Source organism: Mytilus trossulus, chromosome 2 (assembly GCF_036588685.1).
Source record: "Mytilus trossulus isolate FHL-02 chromosome 2, PNRI_Mtr1.1.1.hap1, whole genome shotgun sequence".
Lineage (NCBI taxonomy): Eukaryota > Metazoa > Mollusca > Bivalvia > Mytilida > Mytilidae > Mytilus > Mytilus trossulus.
The window spans coordinates 48,078,851-48,095,246 of NC_086374.1; the positions used below are offsets into that span (position 1 = coordinate 48,078,851).

At 31.9% G+C, this 16,396-nt stretch overlaps 1 protein-coding gene across 2 annotated transcripts in view; it reads right to left on the reverse strand.

The window, feature by feature from the left end:
• LOC134707441 (PHD finger protein 14-like) overlaps positions 1–16,396 on the reverse strand; it is a 33,988-nt gene that overhangs the window by 9,699 nt on the left and 7,893 nt on the right. Inside the window, exons 4-17 of one of the 2 annotated variants that reach the window (XM_063567181.1) lie at positions 14,304–14,377; positions 13,516–13,571; positions 12,708–12,808; positions 12,150–12,205; positions 9,882–9,993; positions 9,437–9,531; positions 7,884–7,932; positions 7,377–7,520; positions 5,994–6,069; positions 5,348–5,360; positions 4,036–4,117; positions 2,677–2,767; positions 1,563–1,669; positions 475–570 (exon numbers count right to left, since the gene is read on the reverse strand). In XM_063567181.1, coding sequence (XP_063423251.1) covers positions 475–570; positions 1,563–1,669; positions 2,677–2,767; positions 4,036–4,117; positions 5,348–5,360; positions 5,994–6,069; positions 7,377–7,520; positions 7,884–7,932; positions 9,437–9,531; positions 9,882–9,993; positions 12,150–12,205; positions 12,708–12,808; positions 13,516–13,571; positions 14,304–14,377 — 1,152 coding nt within the window. Of the gene's footprint in view, positions 1–474; positions 571–1,562; positions 1,670–2,676; positions 2,768–4,035; positions 4,118–4,773; positions 4,856–5,347; positions 5,361–5,993; positions 6,070–7,376; positions 7,521–7,883; positions 7,933–9,436; positions 9,532–9,881; positions 9,994–12,149; positions 12,206–12,707; positions 12,809–13,515; positions 13,572–14,303; positions 14,378–16,396 lie in introns of both variants that reach the window. The other variant, XM_063567182.1, reaches the window with a different exon arrangement.

Below are 16,396 nucleotides of genomic sequence, written 5' to 3' on the forward strand. Positions count from 1 at the left end.
AGTTGAAATTCTGAACATGTATTTCAGATATTTCCAATAAAGAACAATAAAGGTTACATTAAAGCATAAGCATCATGTTCAGTATCAACTTGATTTACCAATGTCAACTACTGAAGGACGCCTACGGGTGCCAGAGTTTCTCGCTAGATTGAAGACCCATTGGTGGTCATTGGCTGTTGTCTGCTCTATGGTCAGGTTGTTGTCTCTTTGACACATTCCCCATTTCCTTTCACAATTTAACATAGCTAAAGGCATGAGAGCTGATATTGGTTAGGTTTGATGAAAATAAAACTTTTTCCATAATACTATATGAGGATCAATAAAAAAAAAATTCAGATAAGCAAAAAGAGAAATTCTTTCAGAGTTCCAATTCAATAGCAACTGATTACATTTTTTCAATATTTCATTTGAACTTATTTAACATATCAGATACATTTAAAAAATTCTAAACTAGAAAATATTGAAAAATCTCACCTTTTTACCAATATCATTGAGAATATTCCATAAGCTTTCTCCTTCCTTCCTCATTTTCCTTCCTGATTCTCTCAACTCTTCTGCATCTTCAAATAACTAAAACCAAAACTTTTTTTAATATAAATAGAGAGAGATGTGGTAATATACATATGATTACAAATTCAAAAAGTATTCACCAGTGATCAAAGGACAAGGATGAAAACAACTATAGGCCACTGTATGACCTTTAATAATGAATTTCTACCCTAAACTAGTTAAAGACAAGAATGTGTTCATAGTAAAGGGTTGCCCAACTCACACTATTATTTTCTATGTTCAGGGGACCGTGAAATTGGGGTAAAATCTCTTTTTTGGCATTTAAATTAGAAAGATAGGGAACTTGTGTACTACCTTGACCAAAAACTTTAACCATAAGCGGGACAGAAGACAAAGGAATGAACAGATGAACAAACAGACGTTCAGACCAAAACACATAATGACCCTAAGTGGTGCACAATAAGTGGGGCATAAAATGTGCAGAGTTCTTTAACTGCTTTGCCTATTATTTCTTAGTTCGAAAATGTGATCATTATTCAATGTTACAACTTCTGATCTTTTTTTATTTATCCTGTACCCCTATTCATATAATTATAACTTGGATGAAGAGTTGTCTCATTGCCACTCATACCACATCTTCAAGATATTCTACCAGTTGTTACATCAGAATGTATTGGTTTAATTCAGAGATAACTGTATTGTACTTTAAGATCCAGCGGCATTAATTGAGGATTTGATGGTCACAAATAAAGTTGACTAGTGACGCATAAGCAGAGACGTTAAATTGGTTTTTGCTTCCATCAAATCACCAATTGATGCTGTCGGAGCTTTAAATACAATATTGTTATCTCTATTTTAATAAAACTGTCAGAAAACAACATCAAATCATACATTTAAAATCTGTCGTACATCATTTGTGCTTGCTCATACATTTTCATAGCATCAATTGTTTATAGACGCCATGAAAATAAGTGATGTTATCCAAATAAAATAAACGTTACAAACAATGTTGCATTTAAATTTTGATTCTTTCCTCCATTCTTGTCATATACCTGATCATACTGTCTCCTCAGTATCTTTTCTTGTTCTTGTAGTTTTTTGTTCTGTAATATTGTATCTTTTATACTGGCTTTCATGCTGTCTATTTTGTTATTTCTTTCTATAAAACAAAGTAGTATCAAAGTTTAGGATTTTCAATTGCAAAAATGAATTACTGACCTAGTGATATATGTGTTTGCCTGCTTATAAAATAAATTTTTTTTAAACCAAATTTCTACAAAAACTTTATTTCTGAATCTGATTTAATGTCAAGCAAGAACACACCCAGCTAGTTACAAGAATACATATTTTCCCTATTAGGATCACGATGAATAATGCTAAAATAGTCTTCTGATAACATTTTTTCCTTATTAAACATAGGTATATCAATTATATGACAATATAATAAATAGTTAAAAGCATGCAAAGCAAACCTTTGATCAACTTGCTTGATATGTTTGTTTTGATGTTTGTAAACAGGTAGGTAGTTAGTTTCAGTATGTTTACTATATTATACTGGAATTTGATTGGAGAATAAACATTAATAGACCACTTTCGATTTCATCCATCACCGGAAAAAACTCGTCAATTAGACGCGCCTTAGTGACGTCATTTACCAGATAGAGGGGGTCACCTGTATCCCTGCACTATTTACGCTCATCAAGCGTTTAGGTGATCATCATTGTGCAGGATAAACTAGAAATAATGGTTGTTCTGTAGGTAGTTAATGACAATTCCCTAATGACAGCAGTGTAAATTAGCAATTTTGAGAATTCAATTTGCCAATTAATTCGTACAATATATAATTATAGTTTTCCAACCACTTGCTCAACATTGGAAAGGAAGTGACGAAGCCCCTAAACGCACAAGATGTTCTCTAAAACAAGAGTTTTTGACGGAAATGCATCATTCTCGAAAGTTGTCTATTCATTTCATGTCAATTTTTATTGTCCAATCAAATTCCAGTATATATAAAAACAGATTGAAACTCCACCTACCTATTGTTTGCGAACATTCCAGCAAACATAGCAAGTAAGTTGATCAAAGTATTGTTTTTGCATGCTTTTATAGAAGCGCTGTAATCCTATTATTTTTCAGATCCAGTACAGTTTTGTTACAATTATATACCTAAGAAGTAGCTGACAAATTCTACAGATAATGCTGCTGGTACATGGGATTTCTTTCTTACTTCCTGCTTCTCATCAGATACATGTGTGGTCTGTAAAAAAAAATTAATGTCATCTATAAGTTTAACAACAAATATTTCAAAAGAATATAATATTTCAAATGCTTGTATCTATGACAAATTTTCTATGTCGAAGGAATACCACTTTGATTCCTAAATATGCTCAATTGAAATATAATAGAATTTAAGTCCTGTACTTAAATTCAGTTATCACGGTGCGCTGTACTATTACATTGGTTGGTTATTAGTGAGTTTAAGAAAACTCAAATTTCATTGGTGGTTAGTGAACCATACAATTTGACGTCACGATCCTTTTTTAATTCGGGTCCAACAGGAGAGGCTGCTTTTAAAATAACTTGTTGTTATCAGAGGAAAATTTTATTCAAAATAACTCAAAACTCATATTTTGACAAATAGCACATAACTTATATTCTCAAGCAATTTTCTATGTCTAAGGACCACAATGCTGCAAAAAACTATCTTCACCATCTTATGATATGACTATATACCAAATACTTTATCAATTGATTCTGAGGTACGATTGAAAAAAGTGAGAAAAACTTAACTATCGGGTAATATTGCTAAGGAATAACTTGTCCATGGAAGCAACCTTGCAAAAATCACTTAAGAATGTATTCTACTGACATTTCAGTCTCGCTGAAATCTCGTTCTAGAATTATTTCCAAACATGTAATAAAAGTGCCAAATATCAATGAATTTAAAAAATGTTATTATCAAAAGTAAGTCTATGAACAAATTGTGTATTAGCAATAAACAATGAGTAGCTTTTGAGTAATTATTTTTTCAAATTTTATTACCAATCAAGTGAGTTTTGGATTATTATTATTTTTTATTTAAACTGGTTATATTCCACAGATAGCCAATAATTTCTTTTGATGTCAAATAAGTATGAAATGTCTTATTTGCATGTTACACAACAGGTTCTTTTAAGCCACAACCGCTGGTAGGAATTTGACAGTTTTAAACCAATTATCTGAACTTTTAATTCATTATGCTTTAAGTTTCCCGACCCATGATTTTGCAATAACAACAATATAAGCTTGGAGTCTAAAGTTTTAAAACAAATGTCTAACAACAGTAAAACAAATGTCTGAATTTCTTTTTACATAAAATTCCTACAACAGATTTCAGATGAAATATAAGATAGTTTTTGGAGATTCATTCTTGCATTTCTGTCTGATAGAAATATAAAACAAACCTGTGTAATAACACCCATTAATTCTGCTTTCTTTAACATTTTCCTCACACACGAAGGACTTGATGTCAAATATCTTACTAACCTGTGTAATAACACCCATTAATTCTGCTTTCTTTAACATTTTCCTCACACACGAAGGACTTGATGTCAAATATCTTACTAACCTGTGTAATAACACCCATTAATTCTGCTTTCTTTAACATTTTCCTCACACAAGAAGGACTTGATGTCAAATATCTTACTAACCTGTGTAATAACACCCATTAATTCTGCTTTCTTTAACATTTTCCTCACACACGAAGGACTTGATGTCAAATATCTTACTAACCTGTGTAATAACACCCATTAATTCTGCTTTCTTTAACATTTTCCTCACACACGAAGGACTTGATGTCAAATATCTTACTAACCTGTGTAATAACACCCATTAATTCTGCTTTCTTTAACATTTTCCTCACACACGAAGGACTTGATGTCAAATATCTTACTAACCTGTGTAATAACACCCATTAATTCTGCTTTCTTTAACATTTTCCTCACACACGAAGGACTTGATGTCAAATATCTTACTAACCTGTGTAATAACACCCATTAATTCTGCTTTCTTTAACATTTTCCTCACACACGAAGGACTTGATGTCAAATATCTTACTAACCTGTGTAATAACACCCATTAATTCTGCTTTCTTTAACATTTTCCTCACACACGAAGGACTTGATGTCAAATATCTTACTAACCTGTGTAATAACACCCATTAATTCTGCTTTCTTTAACATTTTCCTCACACACGAAGGACTTGATGTCAAATATCTTACTAACCTGTGTAATAACACCCATTAATTCTGCTTTCTTTAACATTTTCCTCACACACGAAGGACTTGATGTCAAATATCTTACTAACCTGTGTAATAACACCCATTAATTCTGCTTTCTTTAACATTTTCCTCACACACAAAGGACTTGATGTCAAATATCTTACTAACCTGTGTAATAACACCCATTAATTCTGCTTTCTTTAACATTTTCCTCACACACAAAGGACTTGATGTCAAATATCTTACTAACCTGTGTAATAACACCCATTAATTCTGCTTTCTTTAACATTTTCCTCACACACGAAGGACTTGATGTCAAATATCTTACTAACCTGTGTAATAACACCCATTAATTCTGCTTTCTTTAACATTTTCCTCACACACGAAGGACTTGATGTCAAATATCTTACTAACCTGTGTAATAACACCCATTAATTCTGCTTTCTTTAACATTTTCCTCACACACGAAGGACTTGATGTCAAATATCTTACTAACCTGTGTAATAACACCCATTAATTCTGCTTTCTTTAACATTTTCCTCACACAAGAAGGACTTGATGTCAAATATCTTACTAACTTTTGGGTAGGTACTGAAATTAAAAACATCTATGTAATTTTTGTTTAGTGTATATTCAATAAGTGTCTGTTTATGTATAAATAAAATCAGACTTAAATAAGATATTTCCTCTAATATCTTTTCTAGGTAGAAATTTGATACATAGTTCTTAAATGATAAGGGAATTTTAACCTACAAAGTCCATTATTTTATTTGAAATAAGACAGTTCACCATTGAAAATGTATTAAGCTGGTAAATTTGGTAAAATAAATAATATTATCAACACTGCATCAGGCTCTTAAACTGTATTCAAATTAGTACTTTCTATGTTGATATAATGTGGATTAATTAATGTTCTTGGATACCAACTTTCATGGGAACAGTGGAAACACAAACTTAAATGCTCAACAAAATACAAATTTTCTTAAGTAATTTATGCAAACTTTTCTATAACTACGAATTTAAATATCAACAAAAAATTGCAAGTTTTCCTAAATCCACAAAAAAATTGTTACCCACAAAAAATAAATAAATCCACAGTATTTGATATTTTGATCCTTTTTTTTTTTATCTAAATGGAAAAGAATATTTCTAGTTATTCTCCATCACTCCAAAAGTAATTCTCATTATGTGCAAGACAATGTTATTTTGAAACATAATATTTACCCCATGCTGGAGGTCTCTTTCCCATTGCTAAGTGAAACTTCTGCCTATGTCTGTTTAATTTTCTCTCAAATCTAGCCTGAAGTATAAATATGATATCAAACTAAATATCTAGAAGACTCGACTAAAATGAACAAAGTTAATTTATCATATACTTAGTACAAAATACAGCAATTTTGCATATCTGATAAAGGTTCTTTTTCCAATCGGTATCACCTACCCTGTATCGCTAGCTAAACCCTTATTGCATACCTGTATAGCATAGCAAAACCTGTATCGCATACCTGGCGTGACGTCATAATTCGAATGACGTCAACATTCTTTGACAAGGTATGCACCAGTCAGACAAGAGATTTCTATGACTTGTTTTCTTTTTTCTTCCCTGGTTTTACTTTCAAATGAATTCAATAATATTTAAAACAAAATGTGTCCCTAGTACACAGATGCCCCATCCGCACTATCATTTTCAAAGTTCAGTGGACTGTGAAAATTTTGTAAAAACTCTAATTTGGCATTATAATTATAAGAACATATCATAGGGAACATGTGTACTAAGTTTCAAGTTGATTGGACTATTGTTTTGTTGTTTAAACAAAAACTACCATCACCAAAAATGTAACCTGAAGTGGGACAGACAGACAAACAAAAAAATGAATGAATGAATGGATGGACACAGGCACATACCAGAAAACATAATGCCCATAAATGGGGCATAAAAGAAAAAACAAACTAGATGTTTCAAAGCGACATGAATGGTCCCGTCTCAAAATTTCGAAAAATCTGCAATTTCAATAACACATGTGGACACAAACATGATGGTAGTCTAACATGTCAAAAATCAGCTCAAAATCTGGTGTCGTATAGAAAAAAAGTCTGTATAAGTGTGATTTTCAGCAATTTTCAAAGTTGTTAACCCTTAATTTTTGGCAAAAATTAGTGGAGCAAAACGAAATTAAAACTTGATCTGCAACTCATCATAGTAAGCTCACATACAAAAAATCAGCCCAATATCTAAAGGCGTTGCCAAATGGCGGAATGACGGAATTTTTTAAATTACGGAATAACGGAATTTCAGACAAAGGTAAAACTATATGGCACCGACAGCTTCGTTGCGGGCCATAAAAAAGAGGGTAAAGGGACCTTGTCTCATCCAAGAGGTTGAAAGAGACCTCAATTCTCGACCATAGCAACAATTTGATTGATTACTGAAAACAGGACTGAGAACTTCCATATATTTATATTGTTCATCTTGCTCTGTTCAGTTTCTGTTTAACTCTTTTTCTTTTTATTTATACTGGGGAAGGTTATTGTTGACAAAGAAATGCAATGTAATGTAATTGAATACATACTGCTAGTTATTATTTATTTTCTATATTAAATCCTAACCTTTTCTTTTTCATCTTCAATTTTGTTTACTGTAGCATGTTTCTTTATATGTGACTGTATTGCCAACCAGTTTCTTCTCTTAGCTCGTGCCATGTGTTTTTCTGCATGCATTTTACAGTAGGCAAAGAAAGGGTCTGCTATATCCTAGAGGCATATATAAATACATAAAAATACATAGCCTAGAAAACTGACATGAAAGCAAGTGTTTAGGCTTGCCAGTTTTTATGAGAAAAAAAATATATTATTCTAATGCAAACAAGTGACTAGGGTATAAAGCTTTCTAGATTTTTTGAAACATGAAATTAAGGATTAAATTTCATTGAATTTATTATAGCGGTATTTTTGTTGGACAAATAGCAGTTTGAATAACACCAATTTTGATAATTGAGAAGCTTAATATTTTCTTTAAAAAAAAACTTAAAAGGAACAGCTGATTTTTAGTGAGTTATCTCTGTGTTGTATTATGTACAACCTTAAAGACTATGTATATACAAATTTGTTACTTACCATACATTCATCTGGTGCAGCCTCTGACAATAATCCTTCTTTCTGAGCACTGAAAAAAAGACAATAAGAAAAGGTTTACATTTGTACTATTTACAGATAGTTGACAAGAAAAATGATTTGCATGATTTCAATAAATAGAAAATAACACAAATCAATATGTATGTATCTATTTTGGAAATAGGCTGTACATTAAAAGATAGCCTTCAACAAATGGAAGGGATGTCTCAAACTTGCAGTGAGGTGAGAGGTTTTACTCTGTGTTGAAGGCCTCACTATGACTTTGAGATGAAGATCAGCAATAAAAGCACTGTTCTTTTCTTTTATGTGCTTTTGCTGTGCATGTTCTGAATGTGTGTCATGCATGGATACTCCTTAGCCTTTCTTTTCTATAAAATAATTTCTGTCTTACCATGTGACATTAAAAGATGTCCTACATATTCCTGCATCATCTACCATGTGACATGAAAATATGTTCTACACATTCCTGCATCATTTACCATTTGACATTAAAATATGTCTTACATATTCCTGCATCATTTACCATTTGACATTAGAATATGTCTTACATATTCCTGCATCGTTTACCATTTGATATGAAAATATGTTCTACACATTCCTGCATCACTTACCATGTGACATGAAAATATGTCTTACATATTCCTGCATCATTTACCATTTGACATTAAAATATGTTCTACACATTCCTGCATCACTTACCATGTGACATGAAAATATGTCCTACACATTCCTGCATCACTTACCATGTGACATGAAAATATCTTCTACACATTCCTGCATCACTTACCATGTGACATGAAAATATGTCCTACACATTCCTGCATCACTTTCCATATGACATGAAAATATGTCCTACACATTCCTGCATCACTTACCATGTGACATGAAAATATGTCCTACACATTCCTGCATCACTTACCATTTGACATGAAAATATCTTCTACACATTCCTGCATCACTTACCATGTGACATGAAAATATGTCCTACACATTCCTGCATCACTTACCATGTGACATGAAAATATGTCCTACACATTCCTGCATCACTTACCATTTGACATGAAAATATCTTCTACACATTCCTGCATCACTTACCATGTGACATGAAAATATGTCCTACACATTCCTGCATCACTTACCATGTGACATGAAAATATGTCCTACACATTCCTGCATCACTTACCATGTGACATGAAAATATGTTCTACACATTCCTGCATCACTTACCATGTGACATGAAAATATGTCCTACACATTCCTGCATCACTTACCATGTGACATGAAAATATGTCCTACACATTCCTGCATCACTTACCATGTGACATGAAAATATGTCCTACACATTCCTGCATCACTTACCATGTGACATGAAAATATGTCCTACACATTCCTGCATCACTTACCATGTGACATGAAAATATGTCCTACACATTCCTGCATCACTTACCATGTGACATGAAAATATGTCCTTCACATTCCTGCATCACTTACCATGTGACATGAAAATATGTCCTACACATTCCTGCATCACTTACCATGTGACATGAAAATATGTCCTACACATTCCTGCATCACAGCTTATACAGACACCTGTTCTACTGAATCTTGGGTCTTCACAAAGGGTGCAGTCCTTTTAAGAAAGAAAAAAAAGAAATTTTATTACTGACAATACTTTACTATTCATGGTAAACTGATTTTCGTGGATTTCATGGGTAAAGGAAAACAATGAATTTTGAACTTCCAAAGAGTATAAATTTTCTATATAGCCTTGTATAAAATTTAAATCTTTGACAAATCAAGGAAATCATATATTCATGGAGATACATTTTTTTCATCAATCAACAAAATCAGTACCCCCAAAAAATGTATCTGTTCATTATTTCTGATAGAAAAAGCATGCTTTTGATCTGGAACATAACCATTGAATTTGAAGATTTTTGAAGAATTTTTTTTTAAAACTTATTTTCCTTTGATAATTACCCTTGCACCCCATCTGGAATAGGACATCTCAAACAAAGTTACGGGACTGAGTTTATCCACATCACCAAAGGCAACGCCAGGAGTATATAAAGCACATACAAGGTGGACCCATCTGAAATAAAATAACACTGAGTTTATCAACATCACCAAAGGCAACGCCAGGAGTATATAAAGCACATACAAGGTGGACCCATCTGAAATAAAATAACACTGAGTTTATCAACATCACCAAAGGCAACGCCAGGAGTATATAAAGCACATACAAGGTGGACCCATCTGAAATAAAAATAATTCTTCATAGTCTTCTAATTGTCTGTTATGGCAGATTTTCACATCATAGTGACATCATAAGTGATATCATAAAAGCAAGGCTTCCAAAATTGTCATATATTCCGGACTTGACCGAAACTTTCATAAAAAGTCTGGTTTGCCACTTTTTGTTATTCAAGGCATTTTTCATAAAATTTAAATGGTCATTTCAATTTTGACCAACTATCGATCATTAAAAATGTCTGTTTGGGTTTTGGACATGTTCGCTTGGGCATACTATTCACAAAGACATTTCGGTCATAATTGGGTTCATTACACAAAATGCAGCATATTTAAGATTCTTTGAAGTGTCTCAGTTTAAGACAGTTAGTCTAATTCTCTGGGTACATAAATGTACGACTTGGTCTTTAGCTTGTGTACATCAAGAAAAATTAGAAAAAACAGGTTTTCTTTTATTTAAATAATAACAAGCTGTCAAACAATTATTCCTTCAATAAGTTATATTGAAGCCATAAATCATTCACTGATTACAGGTTTGTTACCTTTGATGAGGTGTCCTTAGCTTGTCTTTATCAATAGAACTTTTATAATAAAAGTGAAATTTCTGAACTTAAAGAGTACAGATCTTATCATATTTCTCATTCTCAAGTGATATAGTTTTGAAAGGCTTGGAGTGTTGCACTTTTTGGATAATTTCAAAGCCAAAAAATATCAAAGCTCCTCTTAATTCCACAAGCATTCACATATTGAAAATTAATTTGTTCTTTTAGTAGATCACATAACAGTGAGTAATGTTAACAATTGTGAAAGTTAAGAATAATTACATGTGCTGACGCTTTATATTTTGCTTGGTCTTTTTTACTTTGAGCTTTGTTTACTCTTCAACACATTTGACTTTTAAAAAATGGGTTTTTTTTAAAGATAAGGATAAAAAAAAAGTCATGTTTTGAGAGTTTACAGACTGACCCCAAATTTTGATTTGATTTGTTTTTGTTTTTTTATTGCCATTTTTAAGCGCCGCATTTAGACTCTTTCATAGCGGCCAGTTTTTATTGGTGGAAGAAGCCGGAGTGCCCGGAGAGAACCATCAACCTTGAATAGGAAAGCTGACAATCCTAGTCAATTGAGATTGGAGTCAAGTGCACCTGCACGAGCCAGTTTCAATCTCAGAACCTCAATGTTGACTGGCTAGTGATTACAGTAGTAACTACTTAGACCACTTAGCCACCAAGGCCCAGACCAAAAATTTTGAGAATCACCTTTAAATTTTATGAGGACATATAACCACTCTTTTGATCAACATATCAGTTGTTGTTACAGCTAATTGTTCTATCAATTATATAAAACAGAACTGTAAAAACCATGACTCTGTTCAATTAGAATAAGCTAACTATTTGGTAAAACAGTAAGTATAATACTGGAACAGGACTTCTAGCTTAAATTGCAAAAAATCCAACCAATAGGTACTTAGCTAGGGGAACCATAAGCTAGCTCATAGATCTTTATGTAAAAAAATATCATAAGGACCTATGAGCTATGATTCCTCAGCTAAAAGGTACTGACTACATATAGTTGTTTCACACAAAAACCCTTAATAAACATGTATTTTGTTGGTCTTACCTATCTAACTAAATATTTCCTTTTCAATCAATAAGCACATTTGATAAAGCCCTGTATAAAAATAGGCTTGCCATATGCTTATTAAGCAGTGCATGATCAGTTTTCATAATAATGAAGTGTTTCTATGAAGAATGTTTTGTTAAAGTATCTAGTCATTCTTTTTTTTCTCAGAACCGCCAGTTACCATATCTATATAAATAGGGTGCAATCATTAATCCACCATTATTCCTCTGAAGAAGGTCTTTTTTGGACCAAAACCGGACAGGCTATGAAACATCACCAGGCGCTGTTATTTATGTGTATTGGCATATATACTATATTTTTATACTTTTTTTTTCAATTTGTACAAGAAGTAAACAGCTTTTCTATAAAACTTACTTTCCAGCATCTGTTTCCTTGAAAATACCTCCAAGGTTAGGACAGAGTTCACATGTCTGAAAATAAAAATGTATTCTAAAGCCCATGTCAACATTCAAACTATATCAATCATATCATAATAAAGAAATGAAAACTAAAGTTATTGAATGAAAACCTATAAAACTGATTTAATTTATGGCCATGTAAAAATCTTTAAGGAAATCATCAAAATTCAACTTAAGTGTGCTTAACCTTCAAAAAACTATATTACTTTCTTCAGGCATTATAGATTATGACTTTATACTAGATTTAAAATATTAATTTATTAAGGGTTTAAAAATGTGAACAAACCTAATATTTTCAAGTAATTTTTTATGTACTAGATCCTGATCTTCATAAAAAATCTCCAAGTCAAATAAAAACTATATCTTTAAAAAATTCTCAGATAGACTGACTTGTGACAAGACAGGCTGAATGAAAACTTTGGTGCACTTTTGGTTGCCGGTATGGGAATCATAATAAAATTTTAAGCTGCAAACTTGCAAGCCTTGAAAAAAATGATCTGTTCTACAGACTTACTGGATTACATCCTGCTTTACATGCATCACAAAACCATGGTTCTGTACTAGCAGAGGACACTGTACTGCATGTTGACTGATTCTCACTGATACCATAGCAACCTGAAACAATTCATTTGGTAACTTCTATACAACATTGCAAAGAAAAAAAATTATTATAACTTGTAAAGCTTTAAAATTGGATGGCAACAAAAGTGCATATCTAAGTCAAACAATTTGCAAAAAAAGATTTTTAAATAGGCATTTATGAAAGATATTTTTCATGTATATGAATATTGTCTTTCATCCTGTTAAAGTGCATGATTATAATCATGTTAGATATGAGATCATTTAATCAACATGCAATAATTTCAGAAAGGAAATCTATAAATTTCAACATTTTTTATGTTAGGCAATCACAATCAATATTCCTATCAAGTACACTAGTTTCATGTAATGAAGTTTGAATCAAAAATTTCAACAGCTAAACACTCGATTTAGTCACATAGTTGTGATTCACTGTACTAAACTAGACCGTTGGTTTTCCCGTTTGAATGGTTTTACACTAGTAATTTTGGGGCCCTTTATAGCTTGTTGTTCGGTGTGAGCCAAGGCTCCGTGTTGAAGGCCGTACTTTAACCTATAATGGTTTACTTTTTAAATTGTTATTTGGATGGAGAGTTGTCTCATTGGCACTCACACCACATCTTCCTATATCTATTTTAATGCATTATTGAAACATGACTTACAAAGTTTCAAAGCTTCAAAGATTAGTCTATTCTAGGTTTGGAAATGTAACAGCCACAAAAAATCATTCAATCTTATATTACCTTCATGAACAGATACTCCACAGTTGTCACACTCAACAATTTCATCATCTTCTACACTGAAAATACACGACTTCTGTTTTATTTTAATAAAAGATCAGTCTTTTAACAACTTAAATCTGTCTAAGGGTAAGAACAATAACTCCAGCAATTATTTTGAATCCATACTCCTTTTCTTTTTATTTTGAAAGATGTATTGCCAATATAAACCTTTCATATCAATTTATAGATAAAGTCAGTAGCCCTTACCAGTTAAAAGGACACACTTTTATGTAAAAAAATACCAGCACTCATTTTCAAACTCATATGAGACATTGCTGACAGTACCCTTTATAAATTGACATGAACTTTATTAAAATCTAAAGAGTAACATAGGCTTGAAAGAGTTTTCTATGGAATTTTTCATATAATTTACATATACAAGGAACATAATTCCTATAAAAATATTCAATATGCTGTGTCCAAAAAATTGGAGATATGAACTTTTGATATTCTAAGAGTACTTGTAGGCTTGATATGGCTAAGAAATGTAATTTTTCATACAACTTTCATTTCAAAGGGGCATAAACCCTGTAAATATATTTGAATGGAACTGATTTTCTATGTCACTGTCAGAAATAAACATTTGATAAAAAAAAAAAAAAAAAATCGTCAAGAAATGAAGGCATGAAAGTGTAAACAAATTGTTAGCCTTTAAAGTTCAATTATTTAACCTCAAGGAAAAAACAATGAATATTTCTCTTCCTTTGTATATGTATGATTAATGAATAAAACATAAAAATAATCTTTACCTTACATCCCCTAGACAAACACAGCATATGGTCAATTTTAAATTCTTTGGTCTTGCTGAATTGGCATTTGGTACCTACAAGATAAAGTACTTTAGTCTAACACATTCAAAAGTCTCACTGCCTTCATTCAATTCTAAACTGCTTATCTGGCAGGAAAAATGAAGCTTGCAGTCTTTCTAATGTATATATTTATAGTATTAACATGATATTGTCTGGAATTTGTCCTTTATAGATAATAAACACATAAGAAATATGATAAATCAAAGAGCTGAAAGCTCTGAAGAAAAATGACGCCACTGTCTCTAATATTGGGATAGTTTTTATGCAAGTCTTGATTTTCACATACCGTAATTAGTTTAACAATGCAACATATCTCGTAAGCATATAATTGATATTCGTATATGTGTGTGTGTGAAGTGAAGGTGCCAACTGGCTGTTTTTTTTTAAGACAAATGAATAGGTCAAGACTACCTGAATTGTACAAATAAATACTGTAGAAAGGCTTCTATATTTCTCACTGGTACATAGGCTGAATCCGGGTCCGTTCGAGCCCATTCACGTTTGCGCCAACTCATGTTCGCCCCCTTTCACTTTCACACCCTACATGTTCGCAACTAATCTTAATTGGTTTTGTGTTTAATAACTCTGTAAGCAAGTGTTTTCTTATAAGTATAATTGTTGTCATTGTCTCAAAATAAAGTGAGACAGCATTTTTTTTTGTGTTGAATAAATCTTAATCATGTTTTGGATAGCGTATTGTTAAAGATAATAATAATCCTTTCTAAATAAAGTGGTATTTTGTCAACGTTTTATTTAGCGTGGAATAACTCTTAATCATGTTTTGGTTAGTGTATTGCTATACTTTGTTTCATTGACCTCTTTCATAATGAAGTGAGATTCTGACTATTTTCTTTTCTGTGTGTTGAATAAATTTTATCATGTTTTGGTTATAATAGTGGATTGCTATATTTTGGTTCCTATATTTTATTGTTTCGTTGTTTCAGATCAAAGGGCTTAAAAACAATTATCTTTTGTGTTTTTCCTTTAAAATCTTCAATGTTTTACTCATACCAAGCTATAAATACATTCAGTATTTACACCAAAGCAATTTAAAACAACAATCATGATTTTCCAATTATTCAACTTGAATTTGAATTAAAATTGGGCGCAAATGAGTAGAGTGCGAAAGGACCTTGGGTGTGAACGTGCGAGGTGCGAAAGTGTATTGGGCGCAAACAGACCTGATACCTTATAGTCTGAACCCCCTTCTCCCACAAAATATGAAGTAAATTAAAAACAAATTGTTCAGAGAACAATTGAAGTCTTTCCACTAGAAAAGATCTATTTTTATATTGAAATATGAAAAATCAGTTTAAAATGTTAGTTCCTATGGCTTTATGACGTCCTATTAACCTATGACCTTGACCTCAATTTCAAGGTCACAAACCATGGACCTTGAATCAAAATATCCTAGGTCTTTAATATGTTTGGTTAATGAGTACTACCACTTGACGCGTAATTTTAAATGTAAGATGGACAAAAACTCCCTTTTATTGTATGCGCAGCCTTTCAACCAAAATATACAAGTAAGGACATGTCGCAACTAATAATTTATGAAAAATTATTTGTCAAAATGTCATACAGTATTTGAAAAGAAGTGAAAATAAGCCAAAATCAAAATTTATAATATGACCTTGACCTTTGACATTGACCTCATTTTCATTTTTAGTACCAATGACCTCATGAAGACCTTAGGTCTCTATCAGTTATGGTTTACCAGTTGAAAATGCATATCGCTTGAATCAAATGAAAAAGGGGGAATAACTCTCATATGGAGTCCCCATAGAGCTATGGTTCAAACGAATATTCTTATCCTAAATATGTAACGAGCAATTTGGTAAAATAAAATCTTTTACGGTTACGAAGGAGAGGTGGCCACAAGAAAAACAGTGTTTGGGGAGATAACTCTTACAATGTAATGTACTTTGTTATAACTACATTTGATATATGTTTCATTATAATACTTTATTCTGATTGGCTAACTGCACATCACATGTTATTCCTCAAGCAATTGCATCACTCAATAAAACTTT